Below are 18,691 nucleotides of genomic sequence, written 5' to 3' on the forward strand. Positions count from 1 at the left end.
TTTCTTCCTCCCTGCCACCAAGTGTTTGCTCATACAGCCTCATCTGATTGTCAGGATCCTCTCACTAATGTCTTTAGCTTATAACAAAACGCACTTTGAGATGACCATTCCTGTGAAACAGCTCTACGTAAATAAAACTGAACTGACCCGGATGTGTAACATTAATAAGGAGTGGTTTGCTTGCTCCAACTCCTTCTGCCTCATCTCAGCATCCTTGGCACTCTGCTGATCCTTCTGCAGTTTCCTGATGTAGTCTACAGAAGTCTTGAGAATGGTGCCTTTATTCCAGCGCATCTTTCTGTCATTATTGCGATGTCAGTAAAGATAAGAAGGACAATAGAGGCAGAGGACAAGATCATGATTTATACGCCTAATGCGTGGCCCCCTGGCATTAAAATTCAAACAGTGTAACTTTATGTGAGCAGTGGGAAATGAAAGCGCCAGTAAGACCTACGGGTCTGATGACTCGGGTATCAAAGTGCCCAACTCCTTTATGCGGTCACTGATGTTGAACCAATGCCTCCTCTCAACTGCTACCAACAAAGCAAAGGCACACAAGGTCACCTCCAGCAATCAGCTGGTATTAAGCAGAAGTGCACAAACAAATAAATAGGATGTTGTGATTCTGAATCTGAAATGCTAGCGTTCATGTTACGAAAAACTAAACTGTTTATTAAAAACTAAATAAATAAATGAAACAAGACACATGTTTATAAAAGAAGAAGAAGTATAACGAGTACACTTATTGTAATGTGATTTTATTCAAACTTTGAAGCACTTTGTAACTGTGTGCTTTAAAAACTGCTACACAAATAAACTTCTCCTTCTTTTGCTTATGTTGATTGTGTTTTTCTTGTATCTCTTGTATATATTTTCTCAGTCCTGTTTTGTCCTTTGGGTTAGGGTCGTGTTGTTGTTGCAGCTCTTTGTTTCCTCGCTCTGTGCGTCCTGTATTTGCATCCCTTGTGATTTCTGGTGTTTGGACTCTGATATTATTCCTGTGTTTTGGGCATTTTGGACTTTGTTTGCTTCCTGGACTATCAGCAAACACACCTCAACCTGTCTGCAAGTTCAACACAGAGGTCATGACTGCTGTATGAATACAGTCCATAAAGGCTGATTCCAGTCTATTTAGACTAAAATAACACTAAAACATTGAGTAGCTCTGCTCACCACAACAGCTTTTCCACATCATTTAACAAGAGGTAAAACTGACACAAGAACCAATACTATCTGGAAATTCTAGATCTTAAGTTACTTTAGCTTTCATTAAATCTGTATGTGAGCTTTTACTTCTTCTACTCAAACCAGTGCTGAACTTTATCTCATTAACAGCTTGCTGTGTCTGTAAATTTCATCTTTCACTTCCTTAAACTCGTCACCCAAACTTTCATGCAGAGCTCCAGACACTTTTCTGAGTGAATATGCCAGCTTACTAAGAGTACATTAGTCAAGACACATTTATTTAAGAAAGAAGTCTGAGTGTATCAAGTAACATGAGGATAACATGAGCTGAAATATCAGCCCAGTAAAAAATAAGAAAGGAGGGGCTCTCTGGAGTCAAATATTTTGTTTGGCTTGGCAAATGACATTTTGATGCAGAGTGATAAGTGTTACTGTTCCGTGCTGCTCATGTTGGCCCTTGCCTCAGCTTTTGATACTGTTGGCTATCACATTCTGCTCGGTAGGCTGAGATGCTGGGTTGATGCAAGAGGATCTGCATTTTCACTCCACAGGGTTTGGCATTCAGGTGTAGGAGACCTGGCAAAACAAAGTGGAGAGAGGCAGGCCACAAGTCCCACCTAACATGAAACACAAAAACAGATTGAGCAGTGTGAGGAGACAACGCTCTCTCTGTGATTCTTTTTGTCTTGGTAGAGATCACGCAGAGATGTTTCCACATTGCAAAGAATCCTTTTATTACCCATTTTTCTTACAGATGCATCTGGAGATCAGCACACTGCATCCTATGCAGTCCTGTGCTAAAGGCTGATCTGTGGAGCATTCTTCACACACACACCTTTATAGACCTCAACTTCAAACTCTCATTTGAAGTTAAGGTCATGTTTACCTACAAATAATTAAAGCTAGGCACACTAGAGTAAGGGGGTAACAGTCCACTTTAGTGGGAGCAAAGAAATAGTTATACTGCAAGCAAATTAAGTACTGCAAGTAATTTTAAGTAATGTGTAAATCATTTTTGATAATAATAATAATTCACAATTTACAGTATAATTTTCATTTTCTTACACAGTGAAAAAGGCATTTTTTTTTATTCATAGATAGATATTTAAGTCATAAAGTAAATTATTTCTTCATTTCCTTTACAGGGTAAGCCCAGTAAGACTGTCCTTTAGAAGTCAAAGGGAAAATTAACCTCAGCCTTCACCTCTGTGAAAACATCCACAGACATTTCAGATTTCAAGTGATTATGATCGAAAAAACAAACAAAAACAAAAAAGGCTGGTGAAACAAAGATAAAAGATAATGGATTACACTGTACAGCTGCATGAAGTGAACTCTGATATATGCATTAATACAAAATAAGCTCTCAGCTTCACATGACAGTTTCATCTTCTGTCATTAAAGCAGCAGCTTGTTTTCCTCCACACTGAAGAATCTCATCTTCTTTTCCCTCCGTCTACTCTCTTGCTCAACTTTTGCTCGCATGCCAAAGTTGTCCTCCAAGACTGCCCTTCCTCTGTTATTGTAGCTGATGTTGGACCAGGAGATGACGGAGCCGCTGTAAGACCTAAAACCACAACAAAACACACACTTTTAACAAGCTTTTAAAACAAAGCTTAAACATTAAAAAGCAAATTTAAGACAAGGCCTGTTTTAAATGGAAAAAAAAACAACTTCTCTTTTATACTGTGGTTATGATTAAACGGTCGGTGTGTGAGTTCAGCATAGAGATCTTACCCGTAATAACTTCTGCTCATGTAGTAGAAGATGTCTCTATATTGCAGAGGATAGTCCCACACCTGGACGTCTGTCAGCTGACCATCAAAACCTGGGAAACTAATCACAGGCTCGCCTGACCACACATACTGAACACACAGAAAAAAGAGAAGATCAAAATTACAGATGATTAAGTGATTTTGAGAATAATATTGTCTACTTTTTAAAGCCTTTTAGAAATCTGGATTACAATGAAGGAGTCATTTAAGTGTTTTCTACACTTAGATATAAAAAAAACAAAACAAAAAATGATTCTGTGTTGTCATTATGTCTTCTGTTGAAGTCTCAGGCACAAAAAGGGTGGAAAGGAGTTACTGTTCCAGCTGGTGGAGTCCAGCTATCTCAGGGTCTTGTTTCGTGAACGACAGACTGTAATGTGATTAAGAGATGGCTTTTTCCCTGTGACCACGAGCTGTGAGAAAATTAAATCATGGATACAAGTGAGGAAAATGAACTTCCTCTGAAAGGTGTCTGGGTTCCGCTCATTGGAAAGACATTTCAATTAAAAATACTCAAATAAATAAATACCTGAGGTGATTCATTAATCTGACCAGAATGCTTCCTGCATACGTGAACTCGCACACTACTTTGCTCTGTTTAGTAAATTTGTCTTTCCGTCTCTACATCTACACAGTTTTTAACATGCTGATTCTAACTTTGTCGACATTCTCACCTGATAAGGCATCACCTTCCTGGGGCTCATATACCCGCCACTGAACATCTGGACCACACTCTTACTGGTGTCCACAGTGAGGCAGACACTGGTCCAGATGTCCTGCTTAATGTCTGGCCATAAGTGGACAATGGGCTGCAGGTCCACACTGAAGGAACCATAATAGGACAGCATGAACGTGTGAAAGCTACCCTGGAGACTCAGAGGGGATGTGTCTGGACTGAGAGTGAAGAGTGGGAAGGTTGGCTGCACGGCATCAGTCATGTAACGCAGACACACCGACACACCTGCAAGAGATGTAACAAAAACGGGTTGGACAACACATTTCCTTAAAATGACTGGAAACAGTTTGCATCGGGCTTTGACGAATGTTTTCTTTCCTTTAGTTGGCTTGCAAGATATTTTACCTGCTCAGGATCAATGTGAATATAAACTGTACCAATTTCAGCGGATCAATTTCATTGATCTGCAGTGCACACAGTCATTCAGCTGCACAGGCTGGACTTCTGGATAATAAGGTAATGCTACACTACTGTTTGTGTTTGTTTGTGTTTTTTATTTTTATTTTATTAGTTTAATGGAATTACAGTCTATAAGATTATACACTTACAGAGTCAGCACTTTTGCCAATTTTGTTGTCTGGCTTCAAACAGACTAAACCAAGGGGTGTCAAGCATAAGGCCCGGGTGCTGGAATTGGCCTGCAAAAGACTACAATCTGGCAGTCTGTACATTGTAGAGGAGGACGTAAATTTCATGCTTTTCACTGTGTTTCCATGACTTTTACAGCTTTTCCTACTGATAAAGACCTCCTCTATGGCCATTTACACTTCACCAACATAAATAAGCAAAAGAAAAACTGTTAACAGAAAGTTCCTGTTTTTTCACCATCTATTATGAAAATATTATGAAAATACGAATGAAAATATTATATGAAAATATTATATATTAACAATATTATTAGAGACTTAGACTTAGAGACTTAGAGCTTTTTATTGTCATTGTGCAGTTTCTTGCACAGCGAAATTGGGTAGCTGAACCACAAAGGTGCTAAAGTAAGAAGAAGAGAAACCAATATACAATGAAGGCGGAAAATAAATAAATAATTAAATAAATAGAATAAAATAAAAAACAGTGTATATGTATATATATGTGAGTGGAACTATATACATGGTGTATGTGTAGGAAACATTGAAACAGACTGGGACCAAAATAATTGCACATGAGCCAAAAATATTGCACAGAACATGGAAAGATTACAGTGGGTTTGCTTTAAAAAATATTCTGTCAATTAACAAAAATGTTCATGTTATAATTAGCTCGTAGATCTAACAGAAATATTTCATGTAATTTTTCAAATTTATTTCTCACAATTTAAGCCCCAAGCAGCAATTCTTTATCATGCCGAAAACCTGAGATGAATTCTTAAAAACTTTTTTTTCATGGTCTAAGGAGCTTGGAAAGAAAAGCGTCTGGATGTTTCCTCTCTCATCCGAGAAGCTTCTTCAGTTCTAGGGTCAAATGGTGGAGAGTCCCAGATTTAAGCCCTGTGGGAGTGTCACCCCAAGAGGGACAAAAGGACCCTGAAGAAGCTTCTCGGATGAGAGGTGAAACGTCTTCAAGCACCTTAAAGAAGTCCAGACGCTTTTCTTTCAAAGCTCCTTAGACTACAATGACCTGGATGACTGAGAACCTTCACAGACACTTCTTTTTCATATATTCAAATATCTCTGGGATTAACCGTGTAGTTAAACGGGCAAAAAAGAGAACTTTTCCAGTCCTGCTTCAGATCAAAGTAGCTGTTTAATCCTTCTCTGTACAACCAGTAAATCTAATGCCAGTAGAATAAACCGCTGACTGCGTCCACACCACCTCCTTGAATGTACATACTCACTTCTGGTTGGACTCTGTGTAGTTGTAGCTTTGGTGGTGGTGGTGTTTGGATGTTTGGTGGTGGTGGTGGTGTTTGGATGTTTGGTGGTAGTGGTGGTGGTGTTTGGATGTTTGGTGGTAGTGGTGGTGGTGTTTGGATGTTTGGTGGTGGTGTTTGGAGGTTTGGTGGTGGTGGTGTTTGGAGCTCCAACTTTGTAGCTTCTGGTTGGGTAGGGAGTTTGGAAATGATAATTGGGGTGATAGAAGATTACTCCTCCATAATTACGAGACAAAGTGAACATCCTCCCGTCTAGATTTATTTCAGAACTTCCTGCAGACAAAAAGACAACAAAAAAGCCGTTATAACGTTTTCCTTCCTTCCTTCTTCCTTCATTATATGTGTTTTTATGTTGACTTCTGGGGTCTTGCTCCCAAAAGCAGGTTTAGGAAAAACTAAACAGCACACACCCCAATCCTCTGCAAAAGTTTACACCTTTAAAAACACTAAAATCCAGCTCCTTTATTTCCTTTCTGGTGACATAGAAGAATATCTGTAATGTTTCATCCTCACATTGGAATCAAATTAGTTCTTTGTTCTTTTTATAACTCTTTGTGTCTGTAGTATGCAATTAAATTTCTAAATGGGATGGCTGCAGGATGGCTACCACAGCATCCTGCAGTGACATGCCATCCCACCAGTTTGCGTTTATTTAGACCATCATTTATTTATCAACAGGATAATTACCCCAAACACACCTCCAGGCTGTCTAAGGACCATTTGACCAAGAAGGTGAGTGATGGAGTGCTGTGCCAGATGGCCTGGCCTCCATAGTCACCTTACCATAAACTCAAATGAGATGGTTTGGGATGAGATGGATCGCAAAGTGAAGGCAAAAGGGCCAACAAGTGTTCAGCATTTCTGGGAACTCCTTATAAACTGTTGGAAAACCATTTCAGGTGACGACCTCATCAGGCTAATTGAGAGAATGCCAAGAGTGTGCAAACCAGTAATCAAAACATCTAAAATATGTTGAGTAATTTCACACTTTTTTGTTTACTACATAATTCCATGTGTGTTCATTCATAGATTTTATGCCTTCAGTGAGAATTTACAATCTAAATAGTCATGAAAATAAAGGAAAGAAAACATTAAATGAGAAGGCTGGGACATTTTGTGTTATGTGTTGTAATAGATGTTATATTCTGTGCTTGATGCTAACACTAGCCTACTGCTAAATAAATGCTAGTAGTACATTTTTACCTGCTAGCGTTGAGCTCTGCACACAGGGTGCTCGTGCAAGCTGTTAGCATTAGCATGAATGTGGTTTTAAAGGGTTTTTTTGCAAGGGACATTTCTCACCAGTTAAATATTTGAGGAAGATAATTGTTCTTTGCAATCAGACACAGAAAATCAGCTTCATGTCAAAATTCACACAGTAACGAAAGTGACATGGATACATGTATTTGCATTTACTAGAAAATGCCTTTCAGATTCTTTTGTACGTTTACCTGTTGTTCTTGGCCATGTGGGTCGTTCTTCAGTAGGAGCTGGTTCAACCATTGTTGGCATGAAAACCATCAGACTGAGAACAAAAAGTAGCTTCATTTTTATCTATAAAACAAACCCTGCAGTGAACTTGATGTGTTTATCTCTTTGCTGTCTCCCTGAGTCCGAGCAGGCTGCACTTCAGCTTGTTTGCTTTCAGTTTTCTTATTTAAGCGTCAACTTCCTGCATGTTCCACCTTCCCTTTTTGTTCCCACTAGTCTTTCTACATAGCAACAAGCTACAATTACTATGTAAATACTGAGGAACTAGACTTAAAAAAAAAAAAAAACCCACAAACTTTTTAAAAATAATTTTTTATACTTTGTTCAGAATCTTTTTAAGGGAAGCATTGCCCAATCCTCAAACTCAAGGATATCAACAAACCTTGGGCAAGACACTTTACCCTACCGCCTACTGGTGTTGGCCAGAGGGGCCGATGGCGCAATATGGCAGCCTCGCTTCTGTCAGTCTGCCCCAGGGCAGCTGTGGCTACAACTGTAGCTTGCCTCCACCAGTGTGTGAATGTGAGAGTGAATGAATAATGGAATTGTAAAGCGCTTTGGGTTCCTTGAAAAGCGCTATATAAATCCAATCCATTATTATTATTATTATTATAAGCTGTTGATCAAGTAATTTCTTTGTGTGTGACAGAACAAATTCATTTTTAAATAACTCATGACTCATTCACAATGAAGTCATTTACTAGACCAGTGGTTCCCAAACTTTTTTCTCTGGGCCCCCCTTTGTTTTACATGAAAAATGTTCGCGCCCTCCCCGCCGCGTGCACGCGCGCACGCACTAACACATCCTCCAACCACACACATTTCTGCCTGTGCGCGCTCAACTCTTTCTGTACACCCTTGTGCCACAAAACCAGCCAATCACAGACTTGGATGCAAAAAAATCTGATTGGCTGTTTTCATCTCCAATCAGCTCGAATGACGAAATGCAATATCCCAGAATCCATTTCATCCAAAACTCAAATGAGGCAGTGGTGGAGGAGCACAGAGTGGTGGAGTTTGAAATGTTACTCTTTCTGGGTCACAAAAAAAACTTTTAAGATATTTTCATGCGAGAATGGTGCTGTGTAAACTTAAAAGATCTGCTCGATTTATCAAGACATCACATATTTGCATAAGTGCTCTAACGTTTTCGGAGATGCCTGTTACCCACCAGCTGACCGGGTGGTCACTTGGGTTAAACGTAACATATAAGGCTGAACTGACAAAAAATCAGCCGACTGCACCACCAGGTATTATAGGAAAAACCATAAAGCCTTTGAACTAAAACAAACGTTGTTGTGACAGTGATGTACACTGTTTTGTTGGTAAATATGTATACCAACGCAAATGCAAAAACTGAGCCTCTGAGAGGGGCTGCTATTGTGTGTGTGTATGGATAATAGCAAACACTGAAATACATTTTTTGCACGCAGCAATGAATTTTGTTCACTCAAATTTAGCTTTTCTTCGCTCAAAATAAATTTCTCCTCAAAATGCAACACTTGCACCTGCAAATTTTTTTTATGTGCACTCAGAATAGTGGCACAAAAATAACGCCATAGAGGGGCGGTAGTTAAACTTGCAGTAGCACAGGAACAGAGCGGGAGGGAAAGAGAGAGAAAGAGATCCAGGGAGTACAACAAGAGACAACATTATCACATTAGAAAGGTATAGTAATCATCCACAACTATTTTCCATTGCGGATGATAAAGGATTCAGAAAGTTTATTCATGCAGTGAATCCTATGTATGCAATTCCAAGCAGGAAAACACTCTCCCAAAATTATCCCAGGCCTATATGACAGAGAATGTAAATCTTTTTGTTTTGCATATTTTAATTTATATTTTATGGAGTTTTGGTTTGCAGTGTTTTGTGTTATGTCACTTTAAATTTGTTTAAAAGGAAAAAGCTGAAAATTTAAATAGTTGCTGTTTGTATTATATAATTTATTAGATTTTATGTGGAGTGAATAAATAAAAGTATATTTATGGTGGCCCCTAGAGACAAAGCACGTACAAACTCCAAAACACGTACTTTATATATTACTGTGTTGTGGTTTGCAGTGTTTTGTGTTGTTTCACTTTACATTTGTTTAAAACAAAAAAGCTGAATATGTAAATAGTTAAAAGTTCAAATGTAAGTAGTTGGTTTATGTATTTTATAATTTATTTATTAGATTTTATGTGGAGTGAATAAATAAAAGTATACTTACTGTGGCCCCTAGAGACAAATGACGTACAAACTCCAAAACACGTACTTTATATATTATTGTGTTGTGATTTACAATGTTTTTGTAATGTAAAAAATAAATTATAAAATACAAAAACCAACTATTTACAATTCAACTTTTAACTATTTAAATTTTCAGCTTTTTCTTTTTAAACAAATTTAAAGTGAAACAACACAAAACACTGCAAACCACAATACAATAAAATATAAATTGAAATATGCAAAACAAAAAGAAGATGCACATTCTCTGTCATATAGGCCTGGGATGATTTGGGGGGAGAGTGTTTTCCTGCTTGGAATTGCATACATAGGATTGACTGCATGAATAAACTTTCTGAATCCTTTATCATCTGGAACTGAAAATAATTGTGGATGATTACTATGCCTTTCTAATGTGATGATGTTGTCTCTTGTTGTTGTCCTTGGCTCTCTTTCGCTCTCTGCTTTGTCTCTAGGGGCCACTGTATATGTTTATATATAAAAATATACAAATAAAACCACGTTTTTTTTACATTAGTAATTCCTTTTGTGCATAATTTTATATTGTTGGTGATAATAAATTAATTGAAGCAAGGAAACAACCTAAAGAGCCGGTTAGGCTAGGCTCACTAAAAAGAGCCAGAATTCCCATCACTAGAACAAAATGATCAGTTTTGCTGGGAGAATGATTAGAGCTTTCATCTCCAAGATGAATTCTTTCAACATGAGCACTGATACCCGTCGCTTCACTGATTCAGAAGAGGACACTAAAACTTTTGATAGTCAAAGTGTCCCAAAAGATCAACTGGATCAAGAACATGAAAAACCCATGATAGGCTCCCAGGATAGCTTAAATACTGCAAATTTGAAAACTGTGGAATTTGCCATCAAAAAGGCTGTTGAATAGTTTTTACCAATTTTGGATCAAACTAAGGATCCTCAGTATAACAAGGTGCAATCAGAAACAATTGAAGAGAGTGAGCTACTTGCAAAGCAGCTCACTCATTCAGTTGAGGCAGAGATTGAAAATGCTGCAGAGAGTGGCGAAGTTATCACTCCTACATCATTTCAAGAGAAATTTTAAGCAGTCGTTAGAAAACAACTCGGGTAAGATCAAAATATTCTTTGTGAAGCAATTTAGAAAAGCAACAATTCTTCGCATTGCCAAAAACACCAGGGCTAAATTTCTGAGAAAGGGGAAAGTTGAAAGCAGTGAATTGCTCGAGCAGCTTGTTAATGATGTTGACTTACTGCTTTAGATTGTAAAAGATCACAGTTCAAATGAGCTTGAACTACTGAAACACATTTTGAAGGGCAAATCTCTGGACTTTACCCAGGTGCTCACAGACATGCTCAACAAATATGCTTCACAGGGCATGGGACCTGAAACTCTACCTGATCTTTTCAGAAGAACATACATAAAAAGAAAGATCAAAGTTTTCTTGGCACTCATGAGATGGTGGTGATAAACCCAGGCTGAGAGACATGGTCTGAGCGTAATGCTTGCAATACTTGGCACACAGACAACAACAGAACCACAGACAACAGCATCCCAGTTGCATCTTCCCATTCAAAGCCAGACCCTTTTGTACTAGAAGATCCGGTACGTAAAGCTTACATTCAAATAATCATTCACAAATTATTTAGCCGCATAGCTAAGAAATTAAACATGAAGTGCATTTGTGTATGCTCACAGAACATCCAAAATTGGCTTCTGAAAGAAGTATGAGGCGAACTCCAGGCTAAAAAAAACTTACAGCCCCAAAAGCCATAAATAGGACAGGAACTGTGTTTGAAATAGCAAACTTGGAACTTACATTTTTCACGCTTTCAACGTGAAAGTCCATTTAAGACACGTTCAACTCAAAACCTAACAAATAATAATTTAACCCAGCCTAATATACAAATATTATAAATTGAAAAAGAATGCCTAAATACAGAGAACATTAAGGAACTGACAGCAGCTCGTGTTTGTCCTGTCATCAAATCCTTTTTTTAAAACATGACAACTGAACAGTGGCGTTCCATTAAATCAGGAAACCCTGACATAGCCACTAAGACTCTTCTGCCAACATGCCAACATTGAAGTGTCGGAGGAGGTTGTTTTGGACAACATGGGTACCATACTTCCAGAGCCTTTGGCAGAAGCTTTGAAAATGGATGATCAGGGCCACAAGGATAGCACTGAAAAACTTAGAGCAGCTGTTTGCTAAAGAGGTTGTGCTGAGTGTTCAATCTGCACAGTCTGCTGACACCAAAACAAGCTTCACTTAAGAAAGTGAGCACATCATTCCTCCAAAACATCTAAACAAAATTATCAGTTTTGGTGGGAGAATAATTAAAGCTTTCATCTCCATGATGAAGTCTGTCGGCATGAGCAGTGACACTGTTGGCTTCACTGATTCAGAGGTGGACACTGAAATTTTAGATAGCCGAGATGTCCCAGAAGAACAGCTGGATCAACAACATGAAAGACTCATGACAGGCTCCCAGGACAGCTTAAATACTCCAAATTTGAAACCGGTGGAATTTGCCATCCAAAAGGCTGTGGCTGAGCTTTTGCCAGTTTTGGATCAAACTAAAGATTCTGAGTCTAACAAGTTGTAATCAGCAATAATTGAAGAGAGTGAGCTCACTCTCTTGAAATAATCTAATTATTTAGTAGCAGAGCTAAGAAATTAAACACAATGTGCACTTGTGGCTGCTCAGAACATTCCACAGTTGGCTTCAAAAAGTACGTTCTTAAAGACCTGTCTTTGGGAGTGTAGAAAATGTTCAAGTGAAAATAAAATAAACAATAAGAACAAAGGTCGATCAAATGGACCAATACGGCAAGGCCGTGATGATCCATTTGGCAAATTAAATCCATTGTGTATCCTTGTTGGTCTTCAGACAACAATTCTGATGGCTAAGGAACCAAATGGGACAGGCAAATAAAAATTGTCAGGTTTTTCACTGCATTGGCCAAAGCCATCAACAAGCCATTTAGACGCACAGCTTGAAATGGTGGTTAGCCAGGCGAGTAATGCCAACTACCCCCTGACTACCGAGGACAGTGACGTTGTCAGCGAGAGACTGGTGATCAGCAACGCGGTGCACGACGTCCGAGCAGATTATTGGGGGTTTCTCTCTTGCACTGTAGGGTCTTTATAATATAAAGAATTTTCAATCAGCTTTTGTTATTGGGCCCTATTTAATTACAACTGATTAGCAATTTTTAAAACATTTACAAATCAATAAAACAAATTCCAAATTTGTATTTCTGTCTCTTTTTATTTTTTACAAATGTATTTTTAAACTAGAAAAAGTTGCATTTCCTGTGAAAAATGTAGTGTGGATGCTGTACGTCTGAAACTGAATGCAGACAATAGCTGAATAAGCTGAAGTCAGTATTTGAAAAGTAGTTGAAATTATAACTTAGCAGAAACATAATAACTTGGCATAAAACACTATAACATAGCAGAAATACTGTGATTTAGCAGAAATGCATTAACTTGGGAGAAATATTGGATGGCCAGTGGAGAAAAGCTGAACAAGGTAAAGTTCCCACAAAAACACTTGTTGTTCAACTAAGACAAGTTAGCAGAAACTTTAGAAAAGCCACAACAGCCAGCAAATAAACAAAACCAAAGTACTAACAATAATTGCATATATGCGCACACACACACACACACACACACACACACTGCTCTGCTTTTGGGTGTGTGTGCATATGTCAGAGTAATTTCAAGCTAAAAGCATGCAACACACAACTTCTGCTACAGCACAGCTCTTCTACTTTATTCTCACAGTGACACATGGGTGAAAGCCTTGTAAACATTTCATATAAAGATTGACTGAGGTGCTAAATGAGATGTTGACATAATGTCAATCCTTCCTTTAAATGGAGCGGCCCAGACCTTTGAAAACTATTACAAATCGGATTGGCCCTTCTATTTCCTGTCAGTGTGGACAGGAGGGTTTTATGTGTGCAAACAAAAATGTTAGCAAACAGACAGGATGTTGAAGCATTAACTGAAATAACATGCAGAATTCATGTTTTCTACTCATTTTAGGACTACATGTATAAAGACAAATACTTCATGTGTACTGAATATTGATTAGCAAGTGGCATCCCGTGCCAGATCGCAGATCTAGTGTCTAACACAGACTGCTGTGTTAGCTTCGTTTTACCTACTGTGACATAATTTAATTTGAAAATACTTCAATAAATGTCTTTAAAGTAAATGACATCTCCTGTAAGCTTACTGTGCCTTCGCCTCATTTTTGTGGCTTTTTTTAAATGGGATGCTAGTACTACTCAAAAACATCACTGTGGCTTTTCAAAACACGCTACTACAATAACCCAGAGTTAATTATCAATACATGATTGTTGTTAATACATGTAAGTTACAAGCCAATAACAAGTACCCTTAAAGGCAATCTATAATATGAGTTGCATGGTAAACAAAAAAGTTGAAGTAAAAGAAAACAAATGGGGAACATAATCAAGTGCTGAGAGTACTGTATTATAGTATAAAGCATTTCCCTACAGCACACCACAGTACAGTCTCTGCACCACAACCACAGTATTACTGTATATTCGGAACCCTCAGATCTGAATTAGATTTTTCCTGATGTATTGCACCACAGCATCATCCTCTCTGAGTTACATGTCGTTGTAACAGCTCAGCATGTTTTATACTACAGGCTGGCTTTAAATTTAGAGATGCTGTGCTCAAGTACAGCATAACACGTGGAGGAGAAGAAGGGCAGCAGCCAATTATCTCGTCACACAGCAGAGTTCCCCTTGTTGACTCTAAGGGGAGAGATAAGAAGGAAAAGAAATGATTGCAACATATCCACTTTACAGTAAAACTTTTACAGTAAAATAATAGCACAAAAACTACATCCAACTTCCATGTCACGGGTCAGTAGTGTAGAGACGTACTACCTCAGACTAACCAGAGGTGGAAGGAACAGTTTATCTCTGAGAAAATGTGGTGTTTTTTTAAAAAAAATTCACCTCCCCCAAATTTCTGATTTTGCAAAAACTAGGTTTTATAACACAGGTCAGAAACAACCATGATATTTAATCAAAATACAGAAGCCTAACCCATTGTGTTTGGATGTTCTACCATACTTGAGGTTTTGCATATACTAGAATTGGAATATTTCAATAAATTTCCCCTTGTTTGTCTCTAACAGTAGTTAGAGACAAATCAGTACTTTCTCAAAAGGACCTGGGCAGGTTTAAAAGCTAACAGCCTAGTTGATCATTCTGGGAAGGAACTACTTCTAAAGAGTGTTGGCATCCTGTTTGACTGGAATGTTTGTGAATGGAGTGAACTGGGGTGGGGTTTGTTTGTTTTTTTTCAAACATTTCCTGTTAAACGGGAGCAGCAGAGTACTTACCACTTACTCTGCTGCTGTGTCCTGCAATTCTGTGTCCAGTCTGATTTAGCATTAGGTTGAAAGTCAGAAAGCAAAAGTAAGTGAGGGATGTTAACTGAGCAACTATACTGTCAGTAGTCATGCAAAAGCTGGGGATCAGTAGCCTATTTCAACACTTGCACTGACAAATGAATTGATAAAAATAAAAACAAGCATTGGTGCTCAAAGGTGAGAGTATTCAAGGTCAAAGCAATGTACTGCAATGCATGGGGTGTAACAGTTTGCCTCAAAATGAGTCCATATTTCAGTCATCAAAATGCTTTTTTTTAAATGTACCTTTGTATTGGATAAGAAGACAGTCAAAGGTCAGTCAAAGGTTAGTCTCAGCATGAGAAAATTAATGAAGGATTTTCAGGGAGAATTAGACATAACCAACTCATAGAAAGAGGCAGATTAAGTAGTTTACCTCGTGCATGCAAATTTGTTCAAACTCATCTCCTGGTCATACCTTTGGGCAGAAAAATTTGTAAACATGCCTAAAGCACTTAAGATGACAATCTGCACTGGTTGGTTTCAATTTTTAAGGAAATTCAGTGAGTTTCTTGAGTAGATTTGCAAAAAACAATTTGTCTCCAAAATGCAATTACAGAAGTAAGAGCATTTGAAGACTTAGATAAATATTCAAACACAGTTGCAACTACAATAATGGTTGTGAAATGCCACATGCACCACACATTAAATATATCGTTGAGGACTTTTATTCTGCACTAGGGGTGTCAAACTCATTTTAGGCTGTGGGCCACAGAATGTCCAATTTAACCTAAAGAAGTCAAAATTGCCTAATAACCTAAAAAAACCCAAACCTGTAAATTGTTTCCCTTTCTTTTTATTTAATGAAGTTTAACTACAAATTAATTAAACCATCTAGTTTTAAAAGTGATGACTAGCAACTTGAGATACCTGAAGAAAAAATAAGTGCAATCCAAGAATAGGTTTCAGTTTTTCCAGAAAATCTGGTATACACTAGTAAATCAAAGGAACCCGTCAAAACAGCTCTCTGGTCTTACACATTAACAAACAAAGGCATAAGTACAGAAAAAAATAAATCATACAATTAAAACAGAGTGATATCTTTGTTTTTAAGAAGGCTTTAAAACTTCTGATTTTTTTACTGTATCCAATAGGCTGGAGTGGATTAGTTTCACTAATCAAACCGACGGGCTTTCAGTTTTCACTAGATGAAAGAAAGGTAAATTTAATTACACAGGGCTGAACACCAGTCAGGCAAGTTTAACACCCAGAAACGTCACAACAATGTATTATGTGCAAGATGTGGTTTGGTTGTGGTTTGTTTTCTCCGAAGTCCTTGGCTAAATGCCATGATCAACCATGATCAACAACCAATGGCATTTATATTAATGACAGGCTGGCTCACCTGACAATGCTGTGAGGTATATGCACATACTCCATAGGAATGATTTCTACGAGCTCCTGCAGAGTATGCACATACTTGATCTTACTGCTGAACTTGGAACTGAAGGAAATAGAAATCAAAAAGAGTTACAGTAAAAAATGGTTTTGCTAAATGCTACATGATAATCCTTTCTAATGAAGATCTCCATGACTTTGACTGCAATTAAATTATGAATGAATCTGAATGAATTTCAATGGCTGGGAGAGTCGTGCAAATAGCAATTACAACTCTGAGACCTTATGAAGGGTCTGGTAATTCCTAGCAAAGTCCGTATGAACCAGGATGGATGAACAATGATGAACATCTTTAGGTTTTTCTTCAGTCTGTGGGACAAAACAGTCAGAAATTACACAAAAGAGCAGTACAATTGCACTGATGACTATAGCTTATCATTGATATCTACTGATACGATGCTTTTCAGACAGGAGTCACACAGCACTTTAAAGAAAGTAATCTAAGATTATACAAAATACAAGAAAACAAAGACAAAACAAACATTTGAAAGAAGAAAATGGAGTACATTAGCAACAGGATTAACAGCAGGAAGATCAGACTGTTTCTTTCACATTTGCGCAGCGTTTTACATTTTTTCTTTTGCTGTTTCTTTTAATGGCAGGAACACAAAAAGAGAGAAAAGCCATGTTCTGCAATAATAAATCATATTACTCACATGCGGGTTTGCTCAGAGACCCTCCTTATTATATAAAGTTTATTTACACTACTGAACTTATAGTCCACCATTTTATTTGAGTTTGAAATATTTGCGTCAACAAAGCTACCTTCTTACAACATTTAGATTTGGGAATGAAAACTGCATTCTCCTTAGAGTATACACAACTAGAAATACCGTAGAGCAGGGGTGGCCAACACCAGGCCTCGAGAACCGGTGTCCTGCAGGTTTTAGATATCACCCTGGGTCAACAAATCTGAAACAAATGGTTAGTTCATTACCAGGCCTCTGGAGAACTTCAAGAAATGTTGAGGAGGTAATTTAGCCATTAAAATCAGCTGTGATGGATCAAAGCTACATCTAAAACCTACAGGACACCGGCTCTCGAGGCCTGGACCGTTTTGGTTTTGCTATGATCGATATGTCCAAGCGTGAGTAGTGCGCTGCCAAAGTGTAAAGGTTAATGACGCCAGAAAAATGGTTGCTGCACTGCGGGGATTTTAATAAACGACACTAAACCAGACTGAATTGAATAGTTTCACAATGAAGATCAACTACAAGTTTCAATTTAATCAGTTCACTATATTTTAAAGGTGTTTTTTAGGGTCAAGTGAGGTTTTTTTTAGAAATCATAATACACACTATCAGTGAAAACTTAACATTCATATAATCTGTAATGAAATCACATGGTACATATACTATGGCATTACATTTGCAATAAACATATCTGTGTTAATATTACCTTCTGTCTATCATTTGGTAGCACCTTTTCATCCAGGTAAAATAATGGTTGTGAAATGCCACATGCACCACACATTAAATATATCGTTGAGGACTTTTATTCTGCACTAGGGGTGTCAAACTCATTTTAGGCTGTGGGCCACAGAACGTCCAATTTAACCTAAAGAAGTCAAAATTGCCTAATAACCTAAAAAAAACCCAAACCTGTAAATTGTTTCCCTTTCTTTTTATTTAATGAAGTTTAACTACAAATTAATTAAACCATCTAGTTTTAAAAGTGATGACTAGCAACTTGAGGTACCTGAAGAAAAAATAAGTGCAATCCAAGAATAGGTTTCAGTTTTTCCAGAAAATCTGGTATACACTAGTAAATCAAAGGAACCCGTCAAAACAGCTCTCTGGTCTTACACATTAACAAACAAAGGCATAAGTACAGAAAAAAATAAATCATACAATTAAAACAGGGTGATATCTTTGTTTTTAAGAAGGCTTTAAAACTTCTGATTTTTTTACTGTATCCAATAAGCTGGAGTGGATTAGTTTCACTAATCAAACCGACGGGCTTTCAGTTTTCACTAGATGAAAGAAAGGTAAATTTAATTACACAGGGCTGAACACCAGTCAGGCAAGTTTAACACCCAGAAACGTCACAACAATGTATTATGTGCAAGATGTGGTTTGGTTGTGGTTTGTTTTCTCCGAAGTCCTTGGCTAAATGCCATGATCAACCATGATCAACAACCAATGGCATTTATATTAATGACAGGCTGGCTCACCTGACAATGCTGTGAGGTATATGCACATACTCCATAGGAATGATTTCTCCGAGCTCCTGCAGACTATGCACATACTTGATCTTACTGCTGAACTTGGAACTGAAGGAAATAGAAATCAAAAAGAGTTACAGTAAAAAATGGTTTTGCTAAATGCTACATGATAATCCTTTCTAATGAAGATCTCCATGACTTTGACTGCAATTAAATTATAAATGAATCTGAATGAATTTCAATGGCTGGGAGAGTCGTGCAAATAGCAATTACAACTCTGAGACCTTATGAAGGGTCTGATCATTCCTAGCAAAGTCCGTATGAACCAGGATGGATGAACAATGATGAACATCTTTAGGTTTTTCTTCAATCTGTGGGACAAAACAGTCAGAAATTACACAAAA

At 37.7% G+C, this 18,691-nt stretch overlaps 1 protein-coding gene, 2 long non-coding RNA genes and 1 pseudogene across 4 annotated transcripts in view; 1 reads left to right on the forward strand and 3 right to left on the reverse strand.

Annotated features, from left to right (window-relative positions):
• Positions 1–1,903: 1,903 nt before the first annotated feature.
• LOC102795519 (uncharacterized) overlaps positions 1,904–18,691 on the reverse strand; it is a 68,763-nt gene continuing 51,975 nt past the window's right edge. The window contains exons 2-6 of one of the 2 annotated variants that reach the window (XM_087841330.1): positions 7,015–7,088; positions 5,528–5,836; positions 3,635–3,921; positions 2,923–3,050; positions 1,904–2,752 (exon numbers count right to left, since the gene is read on the reverse strand). In XM_087841330.1, coding sequence (XP_087697456.1) covers positions 2,584–2,752; positions 2,923–3,050; positions 3,635–3,921; positions 5,528–5,836; positions 7,015–7,084 — 963 coding nt within the window. In that variant the 5' untranslated portion in view covers positions 7,085–7,088 and the 3' untranslated portion in view covers positions 1,904–2,583. Of the gene's footprint in view, positions 2,753–2,922; positions 3,051–3,634; positions 3,922–5,527; positions 5,837–7,014; positions 7,206–18,691 lie in introns of those variants that run through there. The other variant, XM_006783058.3, reaches the window with a different exon arrangement.
• LOC148102779 (uncharacterized) lies at positions 9,972–11,036 on the forward strand (annotated as a pseudogene).
• On the reverse strand, positions 12,874–18,352 carry LOC148102780 (uncharacterized). The gene is made up of 3 exons (XR_015719077.1): positions 18,297–18,352; positions 14,657–14,696; positions 12,874–14,060 (listed from the first exon to the last, which is right to left on the reverse strand). It is a non-coding gene; the product is annotated as an uncharacterized LOC148102780 (long non-coding RNA).
• Positions 16,140–17,557, reverse strand: LOC102795323 (uncharacterized). The gene is made up of 3 exons (XR_015719076.1): positions 17,522–17,557; positions 16,346–16,432; positions 16,140–16,169 (listed from the first exon to the last, which is right to left on the reverse strand). It is a non-coding gene; the product is annotated as an uncharacterized LOC102795323 (long non-coding RNA).

The sequence above is a fragment of the Neolamprologus brichardi genome, chromosome 5 (assembly GCF_056152115.1).
Source record: "Neolamprologus brichardi isolate AB-2024 chromosome 5, ASM5615211v1, whole genome shotgun sequence".
NCBI classification, from domain to species: domain Eukaryota; kingdom Metazoa; phylum Chordata; class Actinopteri; order Cichliformes; family Cichlidae; genus Neolamprologus; species Neolamprologus brichardi.